Source organism: Chlorocebus sabaeus, chromosome 17 (genome assembly GCF_047675955.1).
Source record: "Chlorocebus sabaeus isolate Y175 chromosome 17, mChlSab1.0.hap1, whole genome shotgun sequence".
NCBI lineage: Eukaryota > Metazoa > Chordata > Mammalia > Primates > Cercopithecidae > Chlorocebus > Chlorocebus sabaeus.
The window spans coordinates 24808363-24824358 of record NC_132920.1 but is presented as its reverse complement, the minus strand read 5'-3'; the positions used below and the strand labels follow the sequence as shown (position 1 = coordinate 24824358).

Genomic DNA, 15996 nt, shown 5'->3' with positions numbered 1-15996 from the left:
GGTGCAGGGACCCACCCCTGTATTCCTAGGCTGAGGCAGTAGGGTCTTTTGAGCCTAGGAGTTTGAGACCAGCCTGGGCAAAATAGCAAGACCCTATTTCTACAAACAATTTTAAAACTTAGCTGGGAGCGGTGGCATGTGCCTGTAGTCCTAGCTACTCAGGAGGCTAAGGGGAGAGAATCACTTGAGCCCAGGAGTTCCAGGCTTTAGTGAGCTATGATTGCACCAGTATACTCCAGCCTGGGCAACACAGTAAGACCTTGCCTCTTAAAAAAAAAAAAAAAGAAAAAATCTATTGGGTTCCAAGGTCCAAGTGTAATTTTGTTACATGCATAGATTGCATAGTGGTGAAGTCAGACTTTTAGTGTATACATCACCCAAATAACATACATGGTGTCCATGAAGTAATTTCTTAACCACTCCCCTCCCCTCTCCCCACTGTCCCAAGTCTCCGTGGTCTATCATTCCACACCCTATGTCCATTTGTACACATTATTGAGTTTCCACTTCTGAGTGAGAACATGCTGCATGTGTCTTTCTGTGTCTGAGTTGTTTCACTTAAGATAATGGCCTCCAGTTCCACCCATGTTGCTGCAAAAGACATTTTATTGGCCAGGCGCAGTGGCTCATGCCTGTAATCCCAGCACTTTGGGAGGTCAAGGCGGGCAGATCTGGAGGTCAGGAGATGGAGACCATCCTGGCTAACACGGTGAAACCCCGTCTCTACGGAAAATACAAAAAATTAGCTGGGCATGGTGGTGAGTGCCTGTAGTCCCAGCTACTCGGGAGGCTGAGGCAGGAGAATGGCATGAACTGGGGAGGCAGAGCTTGCAGTGAGCCGAGATTGAGCCACTGCACTCCAGCCTGGGCGACAGAGTGAGACTCTGTCTCAAAAACAAACAAAAAAAAAGACATTTTATTTTTTATGGTTGAATAGTACTGTGTTGTGTATATATACCATATTTTCTTTATCAAATCAACCCCCAGTGGAAACTTAGGTTGATCCCATAGTTTTGCTCTATTGTGAATAGTGCTACATTAAACATGCAGGTGCAGGCCGGGCACAGTGGCTCATGCCTATAATCCCGGCACTTTGGGAGGCTGAGGCAGGCGGACCACCTGAGGTCAGCAGTTCAGGACCAGCCTGTCTAACATGGTGAAACCCCATTTCTACTAAAAATACAAAAAATTAGCCGGGCGTGGTGGCGCACACGTGTAATCCCCCAGCTACTCAGGAGGTTGAGTCAGGAGAATCGCTTGAACCCGAGAGGCAGAGGTTGCAGTGAGCCGAGACCACACCATTGCTCTCCAGCTTAGGCAACAGGAGTGAAACTCTGTCTCAAAAATAAATAAATAAAATAAAATAATTTTTTAAAAAAACCCATACAGGTGCAGGTATCTTTTTGATGCAATTATTTCTTTTCTACCAAGGTAAAATTATCAGGGAAATTTATTTCAAGGCAGAGAGAATTAAACCTGACAGATAATTTTCAACCTACTAATACATAATACCTGGAAAGTGCCAACATTCAACTAGCTTGTTTCCTTAATAAAAACATGTACGTATAGTGACATACATTGTTTTAAAGCAACTAGCTGCTTTTAAAAAATAATATTTTAAATTTAACAAGCATTTATATGTTTTTATCAGAGGATAGTACAAACACAATAGATCACTGATCCATGTAAGAGGTTCACTCCAACACATTATCTCTTTATCAATAATTAATTTTCATAATAATTATGTGTTATGAATTTCCTTCTATAAAGTTATATTCACATAAACAGGTCATTCCAGTAGCTAACAATAAGCAACTAAAATCAATTGGAACACATCATCACTTACAGCCTTTTAAAAACTGCATGACACAGGCTATAATCAAGAAAATAAAATACTTAAGGTCATGGGTGAATTTCTTATTCACAAATGAAACCACAGAATAGAGGCTGTGAATAATAATTTGTATCTTCCCACATAAATTCTTTAAGCTTCCCTCCCTTGGATGAGCTCTCACTCCCCTGAGGGTAGAAAAAAGCAAAGTTACTGAGCTCTAGAGGACACAGCAGAGAAAGGAGTCCAGGTGTTCCAGCTGCATCACTTGATGATCACCAGGCCCCCTTTTAAGCTCCTAGGAACAGTACTTTATACCCTCATGTATTATTTTCCAGTCTATAATAAGATGCCTAAATGTTAAGCATTTAAAGTGCTGCTTTTTAAAGTGTTGTCATAACAACAGGAATAAAATGACGAATGTAACTGGAGTTTGAAAGGGCTGACTTAGTTTTAAGTCCATTGCTTTACCTTCATGTTGCAAGGGTTTAACTCTAACCTAGCTCAAACAAAGGCCGTGATCATAGAATATTACCATATTTGAGTAATGTTTTCAGCTATTTTTACCATCACATAATTGCCAGTCAATTCTCCATCAATTCAATTTACTTGTTAGGATGGACAGAAAGAAATTAATTGGCCATATGAAAAATCTATTAGTGTGATTATGTAAGCCACATCTGAAAGGCTTTCATTTAAGATAATTTCTTATCCTTTCTCTGAGATGAAATATAGCATGTAGCTTTATTTATAAGGCTCAATTCAATTTCCTCCTGGACCCTCATGCCCATTAATAAACACCAGCATTAATTGCACATGTTGGGCAAAGGAAACAAGCACATGGTGTGTAATTATACTTCCAGCACACTGTTGGGTACATTCTCCTGAAACCTAGTGGCTTTTTCTTTTTAGGATTCCCAAAGATGTAGCTTGGTTGTAATGAGAACAATAAAAAATATTAGCTTATAAAAATGGTAATTTCAGTAAAGTCAAATACCAAGAGAAGCGAGGATGTCAGTATCATTTTGATGCTGTTCTGAAGTAAAGAAGCAGTAATCGCTATCAGCTAGAAATGAGTTGCCAAGCTCTAGGGAAAACAGGCTGCATGCAAATACGTCTGAAGGAGCTGATAATACCAGGAATGGGGCCATTTTCTTCTATATGGCAGTGTTTTTTTTAACCTGGTGATCAGAAAATGAGGATCCTTGCTGGGTGTATTTTTCTCTTAGCAGGATCAGCCAAGCTGTCTCTGAAGATCATAGTCCCAAGAGATGTTCCTTTTTTGATATACATGGGTTTTGCTGGGTTTTTTTAATAGCTAAATGTACTTATTATTACAAATAGCATCAGCCTTCATTTAAGTGTAAAATGCTTTTTCTGTCTAATAAGGAAACAGTTGGTCCTGGTTTGACATGTAGTGTGCACCAAATGAAGGTCTACAAGTGTTCTAGACTTTGCATTTTAAAATGAGTTATGACAACATTAGTCAAAATCAACCCAACCCCTCATTAGACTTAAGCAAATTTTATGCCCTGAATCATTTCTCTTCTAATTATCGTGAGGCCAGCTGCTACTCCCTGCATTTATTTAATCCACCAGAAAAGGAGAAGAAGTAGTTTTCATTTTTCCCCAGGGCTAAAATGGTGTCAATTATCCAGAAGTTCCTACAATTGACTGTCCCAGTGAATAGAAATGCTATTAACATTTCTTCTTTACTCTTCAAATGACTCAGCCAGACCCTTAAAATAGCTTCAACGTACTTTGCTATCATTGCTTTGAAGAGGAATAAAAGAGGGAAAGGGGAGAGCAGTAATGTCAAATTACTTCATCTCTATGTATTTCTTCACCTGTAAAATGTGCATGGGTTTATTATTAGCACATTCCATTTGATAAAAGTCAGATATCTCTCAAATTGCAAGTCCTAGTTAGTAGAAAAGACCATTATTCCACCTGAAGTCTTTTACATATGTTATCTCATTTTCTCTTCAAAACACCCTTGGTGACTTAGGTATGATCATCAACTTATTCATAAGAAAAATTAGGGCTTAGAGAGAGCAGGTGACTTGGGTGAAGCCTGGATCACCCTGGCTGCAGAGCCAATGCTTTTGGTATCTTTCCCTGTACCAAGCATCAGAGAAGTTTCAAAAGACAGCTGGTACCCCCTCTCAAGATGGGTGTAGCTTGGTTAAAAAGAGAAGACATTCGGGAAAATAACTAAAATACAAGCAAGGCCCTGAATATGTTAATTCCTCCATCAGTAATTCAAAGTTTTGAGGTTCACAATAAGAGATCCCTCTGGCCGTCCTGCTCAGAAAATGCTTCTAGAAAACAGTTGGCTTTTGCATCAAATGATAGTAATGGATTGTAATCCATTGAGTAAAATAAGAATCCGTGAGTCCATACAATGACAATAAAGAAATAAATGAATGAATAAAAGGATTAGAAAAAGCTCTGTCTTTACAGTAGAAGAAATGATCGAGTTTAAAGAGTACCATTTTGCCATTATTATAAGAATAATTGATTTGGGCAGGAGTCATCAATGGATGCTAAAACTCGTAGGTTAAAGAAGCAAGATATTTGCACAGCCTCAAGCTACCTCCTTACCAACTACACATCAATTACAAAGGCAAAGATAGTAACTTTCAATAGGAGAAACTGGCCAACAACACTTTAACCAACTGATCAAAGTTAACATCACCAGTAATGGCACCAAGCAACTCCTTGAGCCTCTGATGCAATGCCTTGAGAAGGACAATATCACTTATGTGGTATCACTGCTAAAAACGCATAGTCTGACTCTTTCTCACAAGAAAACAGCAAACAAACCCAAATTAAGGGCCAGTGTACAAAACAACTGGCCTGAATTCCATTAAAATGTCAATGTCAAAGACAAAGAATCACCAAGAAACTGTCCCAGATTAAAGGACAGATTCATGACAAAACAGGGAGCATCTGATCCTGGTTTGGCTCCTGGAATGCGGGGAGGAGGGACAATACATGGAACGTTATTGGGACAATTGATGAAATTGGAATAAGGTCTGTACATGAGATAATAGTATTGTATTGACGTTACATTTCCTGATATTGATAATTAGACTATGATAGTCAGTGAAATGTCAGCAAATGTCTGTGATTTTAGGAAATACACATTGAAGTATTTAAGAGTAAATTTGCATCACATCTGCAAATTACTCAGTGTGGGGGAGGAAATGTATATAAATACATATGTGCAAATTACTCTCATAGGATTTGGGAAAAAATAGTGTGTGTGTGTGTGTGTGTATTTGGAGGAGGAATGACAAAGTAAAATGTGGCAGATGTCGATGAATGAATCTGGGTGAAGGGTAGATGAGAACTTTCTGTACTTTTCCTGCAACTTTTCTGTAAGCTTCAAATTATTTCAAAATCAAAATCTTTTTTGTAAAATTGACTTTCGAACTGCACATCCCAGGTATCCATATTTATAGTCCTTATCAATCTATGCTTTTTAATTACCTAAAAATTTCTGTCTTCGAAAAGATGCTAGTTTCTAGCTTCCTTAGCATTACCCAAACTTGCCTGGCTATTCCTGTCTTACGTATCTCCCTCTTTTTTGATAAAACTCCTTATTATTTAAATTATTATTAACAGCTAGGCTTATTAAACACCTACTACATACCAGGTCTTGTGTGTATTATCTCATTTGCACCTCACAAAAATCCTCTGAAATGTTAATCCTTTTATATAAATGAGAAAACTGGGATTCAGAGAAGTTAAATAATGTGCAAAATTTCAAACAGCTGTAGCTATAGAACCCAAACTGAATGCAGATGTGTCTGACTCTGGATTCCACATTCTTATTGTCTCTGCTGTGTTGCTTTCCTTGGAAGATTAAGAAAGGTACCACTTTGACCGGACACGGTGGCTCACACCTGAAGTTCTCACACTTTGGGAGGACGAGGCAGGAGGATCGCTTGAGCCCAGGAGTTTAAGACCAGCCTGACCAGCATAGCAACGCCTCGTCTTTACTAAAAATCAGAAAGATTAGCTGGGTGTGGAGGCACATGCCAGTAGTCCCAGCTACTCGGGAGGCTGAGGCAGGAGGATTGCTTGAGCCCAGGAGATTGAGGCTGCAGTGAGCTGTGATTGAGTCATTGCACTCCAGTCCTCCAGCCTAGGCAACAGAGCAAGACTCTGTCTCAAAAAAACAAAACAAAAACAGAAATAGGTACCACTTAAAATTTTACACTGTTATTTCTTACATCAAAAATTGTCTCCAATCTGCTTTATGTATAGTCACGTTATCTTCAATTGTTAAAAATTTTAAAAGCAGAGCTCAGTCTTAGGTTGTCTTTGGATATTGGACAACACGTAGTATCCTGCCAGTGCTGAGCGTATAATATATACTTAAAAATTATGTTGATTGATGGAGTCTTAGAAAACATGGAAAGAAAATTATCATATCACTTTCCAGAGATTCTGAAAATTAAGTTTCTTTTTTTCAAGTGAGTTAAAACTAAGTATTCATTATAGTAATCTGTGGTTTCTCAAGCACTTTGCCTTTTGTAAAGCACTTCGTCGTTTTCTCTGTGTTTTAAAGCAGAAATCCAGCCATCTACAGAGATGGTGGAAAGTCAGTCTACATGTCCAAGTAGTCTTGTGATTGTTAGATTGGATGAAACTTTGATCTCAATTGAACCTTACAATGCTTGCCTGTTAAAATGGGGAGGAATTACTTTTTTTACAGATACAGTCTGAGGCTGAGTTTAGGACTTGCCCAAGAGGCCAGTTAGAACAACTGGCCTTGGTTCTTCCATCGCCTTGCTGAGTGAGGCTCTGTTGAGTTGGTCTACACTTTTTTTTCATGCATTCGCATCAGTTGTCTTAGTCAAGCAGTGTATCATGCATGCATTCATCACTGGGCTGACAAACAGTGTTGACAACTGAGAAGCAAATATTAGCGTTGCTTTATTTTAAAGCAGCCATATTTTTTCAAGGCCAATGACATAAATATATTTACTTTTTAAAAAAGATTAGTCAACTGCTCTGTAATAGATACCTTGTAACCATATAATAAGCAGACACCTATTTTTAGTATTCATCCTAAATAATCATTTTGCATAGCAGGCTATTTACATCTGGCCCACATGCCTCTTTCAGACAACTCAATTATACATCTGCTCTTGACCAAGATGTGGGGGAGCATAAACAATATGGCATTGTTAGGGGAAAAAGAAAGGAAGAACCTAAATAGGGCATGAAGAAATGACTCAGAAAGTGCAGTGAGGGCAGGTGTTACATCTTATGAAGCCTCGCTGGGAGACAGGATCAAATCACGAAAGCAACTCTCAGCTGGTTGCTTACTGATTCAGCTTTTCCAAGTCCTGATTTCTTGGCACTTCCTCTTGCAGAAGGAATGATGACTTTTTCTAGAAATTGGTAGTAATTTTTTTTAAAACAGCTTTATTGATGTACAATTCACATACCATAAAATTTACTCATCTTAAGTGGACAGTTTGAGTTTTAGTAAATTTATACATTTGTGCTACCATCACCATGATTTGGTTTTAGAATACTTCCACCACCCCCAAAAGTTTTCTCTGCTTCCTTGCCTGCTCCTGTCCCTGGCCTTAGGCAAACACTTAAATTGATTGTGGAATTTTTTGCTTTTGCCAGCATGTCACCCCAGCTACAGCCAACTGATCTATGGGTCAATTGTCTTGTCTCAGAGGGGTTGGTCTCAGTCTAGCTTATGGAGATGGCACAGCTTTGTATCTGTGACAACTATGGGTTTCCAAGTTGACGTTTGGCCCCCATGAGAAATGCCTTGGTGAGAATTGAGATATCCTTACTCATGTCATTCAGAAATCACAGATGTCTCTCATATTTTCTATCAGTAAGGCTCTCTCAGAATTGCCTGTTTGTATTCTTAATTTGATAGAAGATTTGGTTAAATTTTTAAAAAAGGAAAACACCATAAGGGTTAAGACAGTAGCATCTAGCTATTGTATTTTTGTTGTTTTAATTTCATGATGTTTGATGTCCTGCAACTCAAAAAGGAACAAATGATCACGTGGTCTCTTGCTTCCCATAGAAAAGCCCTGGTCTCAGCCTTGCAGGAGTTTTCTTTTGCTTCTGGCCAAACTGCCATATCTGAAAAATCAGAAATAAAAGGCACATTTAATGTGGACTGGTTGGTTTTCCTCTTATTATTCAAAGGAGCACATGGAATATGGGGTAGACTTGAGTATCCTTTTAAAGATAGCTTTGTTAAAAAGCTAATTTATAGCCCCCTCGGCATAGCTCTAAAAAAAGAATCCAATAGAAAAAGCAGGATACAAAATTTTGCATGCAATATGCTCAAATTATTATGCTTTATATGAGAAGGGAAGAGCTGGAGAAAATTTAACAGAACAAAATTCCCCCGGTGGTTGTCTTTGTATGGTACAAACACTATGGTTCTTCTCTGCTCCCTACACTGCCTTCTTTCTACTTTTCTGTGTTTTCCTAATATGAGAGAGTGCTTTTGTGCTTGTAAAAACTAAAAATAACCTACTGAATCGTATTTTCTTTAATGAGTCTCAGTATTCTTAACTCTAACAATTAACTAGCATTCCTTCTAGCTGACTTTGCCCAGTTGCCTTACAGGTTAATCAATGCCTCCAGCACTTCTACTCTGAACAAGTGAGTTTGAAGATTCACACCTGGCAGATGTTGAAAGGAGGTCGGCCATTGGCCTGGCAATCAGGATTCTTACTTTAGCATACCTAGCCTTACCCGTCTCCTGGTGAAATTGTTGAAATCTGAAGAGAGAGGCTTGCTAACTCAAGCTAATCAAACACACATGAAAACATAAGCCAGAATGCCAGTTCATAAAAATATAGGGAGAAGTAGAACCATCACCTAGACCAGACATTCCAAACATTTTCCCATCACTTTTATACTTCTACTGGGGGTACTACCATGAGCTGCACTTTAGGGCCTACTGCACAGGCCTGCTACATGACGGATGTCCTTCATCACCCATCCTCCAAGCAGCCCTCCAAGATTGATTCCTGTCCTTTTTTCTTAATAGACAGGTTATCTCCAAGCTCTCTAAGGAGCTGCAAATTCTTCCCCTGAACTGCAATCATATTCCACCCTTTATTTCTGGTCCAATCAGAGCCCGAGACCTGATGGGTGAGGGGAAATCCCTTGTTCTCTTTTTATCTGCTTCAGCCCCCTTCTATCTTCAGATTCAGTGTTCTTGTCCAAAAACCGCCTGCTGATTTGATGAGCTACCTTCTAATTTAAACAGACACAGATGTTTGGGTCAGGCGGTCGCTCATAGCATCCACCAAAGCTCAGTGTACCTGTATCACAGCATTCATACAAGAACATATAAAATCTTATACTTATTATAATTTCAAAAGACCCTGATATGTGTTTAATTGGAACTTAACACTGCATAGTCAAGAGAGAAGGCAGTGATTTTCATTGTATGAAGAAATCGGGAAGGGAAACAGCTGTGGCTTTCAGGGTTCTGCGCCTAGAGGCTCAGCTCGGAATGGTAGGATTTGTTCAACTCTTAGTAAAGGTGCTTGGGATTCCTTCCAGAAAGACCCTGTTGTGGTGTTCTCATTGGTTATAGAAATGGCAGGGCACGGGTGGCAACCTAGTATGACAACCAGGGCCTCCTGCAACAAAGCCAAGTGAAGAGCAAACCATAGCAGCCTCACCGTTTGCCTAAGATTTGAGTCCTTTCTGGGATTTAATGCACAAAAATGAATGTTAGTTCTGCTGGAATTTTCCAAAAGAACAGGTGAGACGTCAATAACTTAGAGACTGGAAACATTTTTCAAAGCCCCAGCTGCCCAGGCTGGAGTGCAATGGTGTGATCTCGGCTCACTGCAACCTCTGCCTCCCAGGTTCAAGCAATTCTCCTGCCTCAGCCTCCCGAGCAGCTGGGATTACAGGCACCCACCACCACGCCCAGCTAATTTTTTTGTATTTTTAGTGGAAACAGGGTTTCACTATGTTGGCCAATCTGGTCTCAGACTCCTGATCCACCTGCCTCGGCCTCCCAAAGTGCTGGGATTACAGGCGTGAGCCACCGCACCTGGCCTGAGTTGTGTTTTATGTGGGATTTCTTGCTTAATAGATATGGCATCTGGTGAACTGGTGAACACAGAGTATATATCGGGTATATATCAGGTATAGGGCATGTTACCAGGGGTACAAGCCCAGCTCTAAATGTTTTGCAGACAAAAATATCGAACTTGTTACATAGCTCAGAACTCATAATAAGGACTTCATCAGGAAATCTAAATAGTTCTGATGTAATCAGAATTTATAAGGCCTATACAATATTTCTTGGCAATCGTATATCTCCTCTGCAAGGCTGATAAATATAAACAATTACATAAATACAGTTATTACTCAACAGTTATCTGATCTTGTTTATGAGCTCTGTCTCCCCTTCACTTCCATTTCTAGGCAACTCCAAAGGTCTGCAATTTCAAAACAGAATTTTACATTATACGAATAATACACAAATACATTTTCTGTATAAAAATACAATACAGAAAAAATTAAAATGTTTCTGACTACCACTCAATCCCACCTCTCCATAGACTCTGTATACTTTCAGAACTTTTCTATTTGTGTTCGTGGTTTTATATAGTTTTGTTTTTAGCATTCCTGCTATCACACTCTGTTTCATTCTGCAATTTATCCTGAGGATCTTTCTTTGTGGCCATGTTGTTTTTAACTGCTACATAATGTCTCCCATAATTTTGAGTGTCAACTATTCCTGTAATGACTAACATTTATATCATTTCCTATTTTTCCCTCACTATTAACATTGCCTGTGATGAATATCCCTGTATATGCCTCTTCATGCATTTGGGTATTTCCCTGGAAGAGCTATCAAAGAAGTGCCCCCTTAAAGGATTAGTATGTTTTGCAGCTTAAACAGATACTGCCAAATTGTTCTTCAAAAATTTAATTCCACTTTACATCCCTACCAGCAGTAATATTGCAATTCCACTGTAGTCCTTTCTTTAGGTTAAGGCTTTTGGTTCAGTGGAACACCGGCTATTAAAATGCAGATTACTCTGGTAGGGGCAATGAAATCCTTCAAACCTGAAAATTTTAGAGGCAATTTTGCTGAAAGCTGGGGACAGACCAGGTCTTTGGGACTTCTAGGAAGCCAGGGAACAACCTAAAGATATAAGGCGCTAAGAGGTAGGAGTGGACTGGTCAATAGAATGACAGTTGATAACGAAGAGGTGCAAGATCAGTTGCAACTGGAGAAGAGCTGGGGAAGCTGGAAGAATAGTAGCAAAGAACTACCACGCTTCCATCAGACTTAGGAGGTCTGGGGAAGGGAGTGTTTGGTATACTTTTGTCCCTAATACCTTCTACACTACCCTGCCCCAACCTCCTCCTTTTATTTCTTCCAGAGCCAGACTTTGTGTGTGTGCATGCTTGTTTTATGAGTCTCCTTAGGCCATGTGTCACCTTTTAGGGGAACTGATGTCAAGACAGAGAGATCTCAGCCTAAACCAGCTCTGGGCCAAATTCTTTCCTGATAGATAATGATCATTTCTAAGACTACAAAGGCAAAACAAAACAAAACTGCTCACCCCAGTCACATTCCTAGTGGCCGTCAGTTCCATATGTAAATTTAGTGAAAAGTTTCTCGATTATTTATTTATTTTGAGACAGAGTCTCACACTGTCACCAGGCTGAAGTGCAGTGGCGTGGTCTCGTCCCACGGCAGCCGCCACCTCCCAGGTTCAAGCGATTCTGCTGCCTCAGCCTCTGTAATCTCAATAGCTGGGATTACAGGCAACCAGTCACCACGCCCCCTGGCTAATTTTTGTATTTTCAGTAGAGATTGAGGGGGGGTGGGTTTCTCCATGTTGGTCAGGCTGGTCTCGAACTCCTGACCTCAGGTGATCTACCCGCCTCGGCCTCCCAAAGTGCTGGGATTACAAGCATGAGCCACTGTGCCCAACCATAAATTTAATGAAAAGTTTCTGAGCATTATTCCCCCTCCCAAAGCATTTGACAATCTTAGGATCCTGTACAGACATTTGTTCTGATTTTGAGAACCTTGTTCACCTATTACAGAAAATGAGGAAGAAGGAAAATTATTTTACAATCTGGTACATATGTTTTACTCTCCAGTGTTTAATTCATTTAGTGAAAGAGTTGGAATTGGTTAATTGTAGCAGATTATTTTAACAGAAGTCTTAAATTTGCAATGAACTTGGTATTTTTTTTTCTTTCCTCTTTGTTCTGCCTATCACTAGTGCAACTGATTGTTCAATCAAAACTTTGAAGTCAGTGGCTCCCAAACACTGATGAACATCAGAATCACCTGGGGACTTTACACCCCCCTCCCCATACCCAGGTGATATCCCATATTAATTAAACAGTGCCTGGGGATAGGAACCAGCCATCAGTTGTTTAAACTACAGTGACCCAATGGATAAGGTGGGAAAAATTGCCTTGAAAAATACAATTTCTAAGAGGTATGAGATAACTATACAGTCAAATATTTCAAATACTCTTAAGTTTTTTCCTTTGATCAAAGAGTGTCTGTGATACAATAGATATATTGAACAATAATTTACAAAATAAGATAGAATACTAAAATTTGCCAAATTTAGATGTTAAGGTGGGTGCTTGGTTGTCAAATTGAGTACAGAAAGAACAGAAATATCAAGAAAGCACTATAGTTTATTAGAAGTTTGCATGGTATACAGTGATACCACAGGCATGCTTTATGAACATAAGAAAGGTCTCCTCAAAGAAATGTAGACAGATTTCGTAGTAACCAGCAGACAGCACAGAGGAGAACCTCATTAAGGATTTAAACGAATTGTTAAATATAGTGAACCCCAAGTTTCTCTTCGAAGAATCAGTATGTCAGTATGTTCAGCTCTCTTATTCTTTGATTCTCCATTTTAAAGTTTAATCTTCTGATTCTCTTTCTCTCCTTGCTCCCAGTTTCAGTAAACAGCTTTACCACCACTCCTAATCAGTAGTTCACATTTGTTCCCCTGGTCACCTGCTCCATCCTGACTCATCCTGGTCACCTGTTTGACTTGAGTCACCCCAGTCACCTGCTCTGACCTAAGTCACCTTTAGTTACCTGTTCCTAACCATCCCCCCTGCCAAACTACCCACCCTACCACTCTGGCTCATACCCCTACTCTCTTTAAAACAGTCAATCAGAATTGGCTTAGACTGTGTAGTCCAACCCTAGCCAATAGGGGAATGACACAGCAGTAGGGCCCTGCATCAGGAATAAGAACTCCTGCCCCTCCCCTGTCCAGGTGTGCTCTCACCATTACTCCATTCGCAAGTTGCACCCTTCTATAGAAGTAAAAATTGCCTTGCTGAGAAAATTAAATTTATGTTTGAGTGCTATTTCCTTGTGGTATCAAAAAATTATTTATAACAGAATTAGGAGTTTTTTGAGCCTTGAGGCTAGGGAGAAGTAACCAGAGAGAACCTTATCTGCACCTGCATTTTGTCTAACCATTTGTGCCCTACTTATTACTTTTACTGCTCATACTTTTCATTATTTCTAAAATTCTGGAGAATGCCCTAAGATGTAAGCTGCTCCTCCCCAGCTAGTGTGGGATTTACATCTCACCCGGATGAAAGAGCAACCAATTGCCAGACCTGTAGCCAAGTGAGTCAGCACCTATACCTCACAAGAACGCATAAAAACTCCAGGGCTGCTCTCTCCTGGAGAGGGAGGGAGGGGATTTAAAAACCTGCAGCAGCATGGGGGAGGGGTCTGTTTGTCCTTCTGTCTCTGGGGAGGTAACTCGCTCAAACTGCCTTCCTTCCTGAGCTGCTTCGCACAGCTTTGAGGAAGGTCTAGTGAAATTGGTCTTTCCATTACATCTGGATGTACTACCAGAGAGTTCTGCTGCTGTTGTTTTTTAGCTTTTCTTTCTTTTTCATTGAGTCTTTAAAGGGCAGTTGTCGACACTCTGCAAACATACCGATTTGGTGTCTGCCCACTTTGGAGTCTTCAATCTGGGCCGTAACTATTTCCCCTTTTTCCTGCTGGCCTGTCCCCCTCTCTGGATTGAAGTCACCTGCTAAGACAATGGTATGTGCTTTGACTCCTGATCTAAAAGGAATAGAATTACCTAACAGTTCCAGGGGCATCCTTTGGGGGAACTAGCCCCGGGCTTCTGTTCAGCTGAAGTTGTGTTTTGACAATGCTTCTTGATCTGTTGTGGTAAGTCCTCACAAAAGCCAAGCAAACGACTGAAATACAGGTTGTGCGCTTTCTGCTGTATTTTCCTCTTACCTTCCCCTGGCCCTTGTGTTCTTATCTAACCTAGATTATCACTTCTTTTGTGAGCACTCCCTTTACCCTTCTTACTTTGCACTGTCATAGTAGTGGCACAATCTTACCTTTCAGAATATTCTTAAAGATAGAAAGGGAGAGCTAGTTTAGTAAGTTCATCTCTAAAGAAACCTAGTGTTTTAGCCTTGTGACCCCTAGGTGTAGAATTCCGCCTTAAGACTTGACTGTGTTTTCAGTTTGATGCATGATTTATCTGAAACTTTGACTTGGCCTATTTGTGTGTTTTTATTGTCGAATGGAGGTTAATGTTGCAACAGTTTTCATGTTTTTGAGGGTGTGGTTGAACCTTGTTTAAAAAAAAAATCTTGAAGGAAACCTAGAGTGATGGGCAGTTTTGTAGTTTTGTATAATTTATATTTACCTTTTTTTTTTTTAGACAGAGTTTTGCTCTTATTGCCCAGGCTGGAGTGTAGTAGGGCGATCTCGGCTCACTGCAACCTTCGCCTTCCGGGTTCAAGCCATTCTCCTGCCTCAGCCTCCTGAGTAGTTAGGATTACAGGCATGTGCCACCACGCCCAGCTAATTTTGTATTTTTAGTAGAGACGGGGTTTCACCAGGTTGGCCAGGCTGTTCTTGAACTCCTGACCTCAGGTGATCCACCCGCCTCAGCCTCCCAAAGTGCTGGAATTACAGGCATGAGCTGCTGCGCCTGGCTATATTTATTTTCATCTAGGTAGATAGGTATCTTTTTTATTCTTTTGAGAGTTGAGCCCTTTGTCTTTAGGACACTCCATAATAAAGAACCTCACAAGCGCTTAACAGTCTCATGGCTTACTTTACAGCCTTTATCATTATTGACAAGCTTAGTGCATCTTCTGTCTGAACCTGCCTGTAGATTGTCATGATCTTTCCACTGTCTTCTAGGACTACCGACCAGAATCCCGGAAATCATGTTGGTAGGATCCCAGTCTTTTTCGCCTGGAGGGCCCAATGGGATCATTAGAAGCCAGTCCTTCGCGGGTTTCAGCGGCCTCCAGGAAAGGCGATCCAGGCAAGTACTGTGTGGTTCTCTCCCAGGGTGCAGCTTGCCAAGGAAGTGAACTTTGATGTTATGAAGAAGGTCTGTGTGCATTCGGCCTCGTCAGCCTCCCCCCACCCCTGCCCACTATTTTAATCTTCTTTGTGAAAAGGATGTACCAAAAATTAAGTACTATAGTTTATTTTCTATCATTTAGAATTCCTCCTGCAAGGATGATGGCTAAGGATTTAGGACAAACCAGTGATATATGCAGAGACCTCTCACTACCCCTACTTCCACCCCTTTTTGAAGTGCATTTTCCATTGCATTCAGACTTTGGAGACTATGTTTGCTCTGAAGTCATGCAGTGGATAATGACCATGCCTCTGCAGAATGACTCTGGGGAGCAGGTGTCATTCAGACAGGGGTTGCCAAAGTGAGTCTTCCTAGTTTCGTGAATCTCCTCTCATCTGAGACAGGACTTGGGGAACTCAAGAAAGAAAGAACAGATAGTGAATAAGCAACATGTAACCAAGTTTATCTTCAGTTTTTCTGTTGTCATAAAGGTCTTTGCCCTCTGAGGGTCCCTATGTGCTTTGTTTGACCTGTATTGTCCCAGTTGTGCACACGGTGATGGCAGGGATTATAACGACTAACTAACCTGGGAGGGGTGCAGTAGGCAGCTTCCGGCCTCGGAGATCTCGGCTTTCCTGCTGATCACTGGGTCAGTGAGTGGCCTAGCCTCTGCATCTCCTAACCAGATTGGTACTCTGGTTTTAAGTTATCAGATATCCATCTTACCACTGCAAGCTGTATCCCTGACACTACTAGAGATGTTGAAATTTT

The 15996-nt window shown here is 40.5% G+C and overlaps 1 protein-coding gene across 7 annotated transcripts in view; it reads left to right on the top strand.

Moving 5' to 3' along the window:
• RIPOR2 (RHO family interacting cell polarization regulator 2) overlaps nt 1-15996 on the top strand; it is a 244298-nt gene that overhangs the window by 158897 nt on the left and 69405 nt on the right. For all 7 annotated transcript variants that reach the window (XM_073005693.1, XM_007973534.3, XM_038005765.2 and 4 more), the window contains exon 2: nt 15057-15183. In XM_073005693.1, the coding sequence (XP_072861794.1) occupies nt 15057-15183 (127 nt within the window). The remainder of the gene's footprint in view (nt 1-15056; nt 15184-15996) is intronic.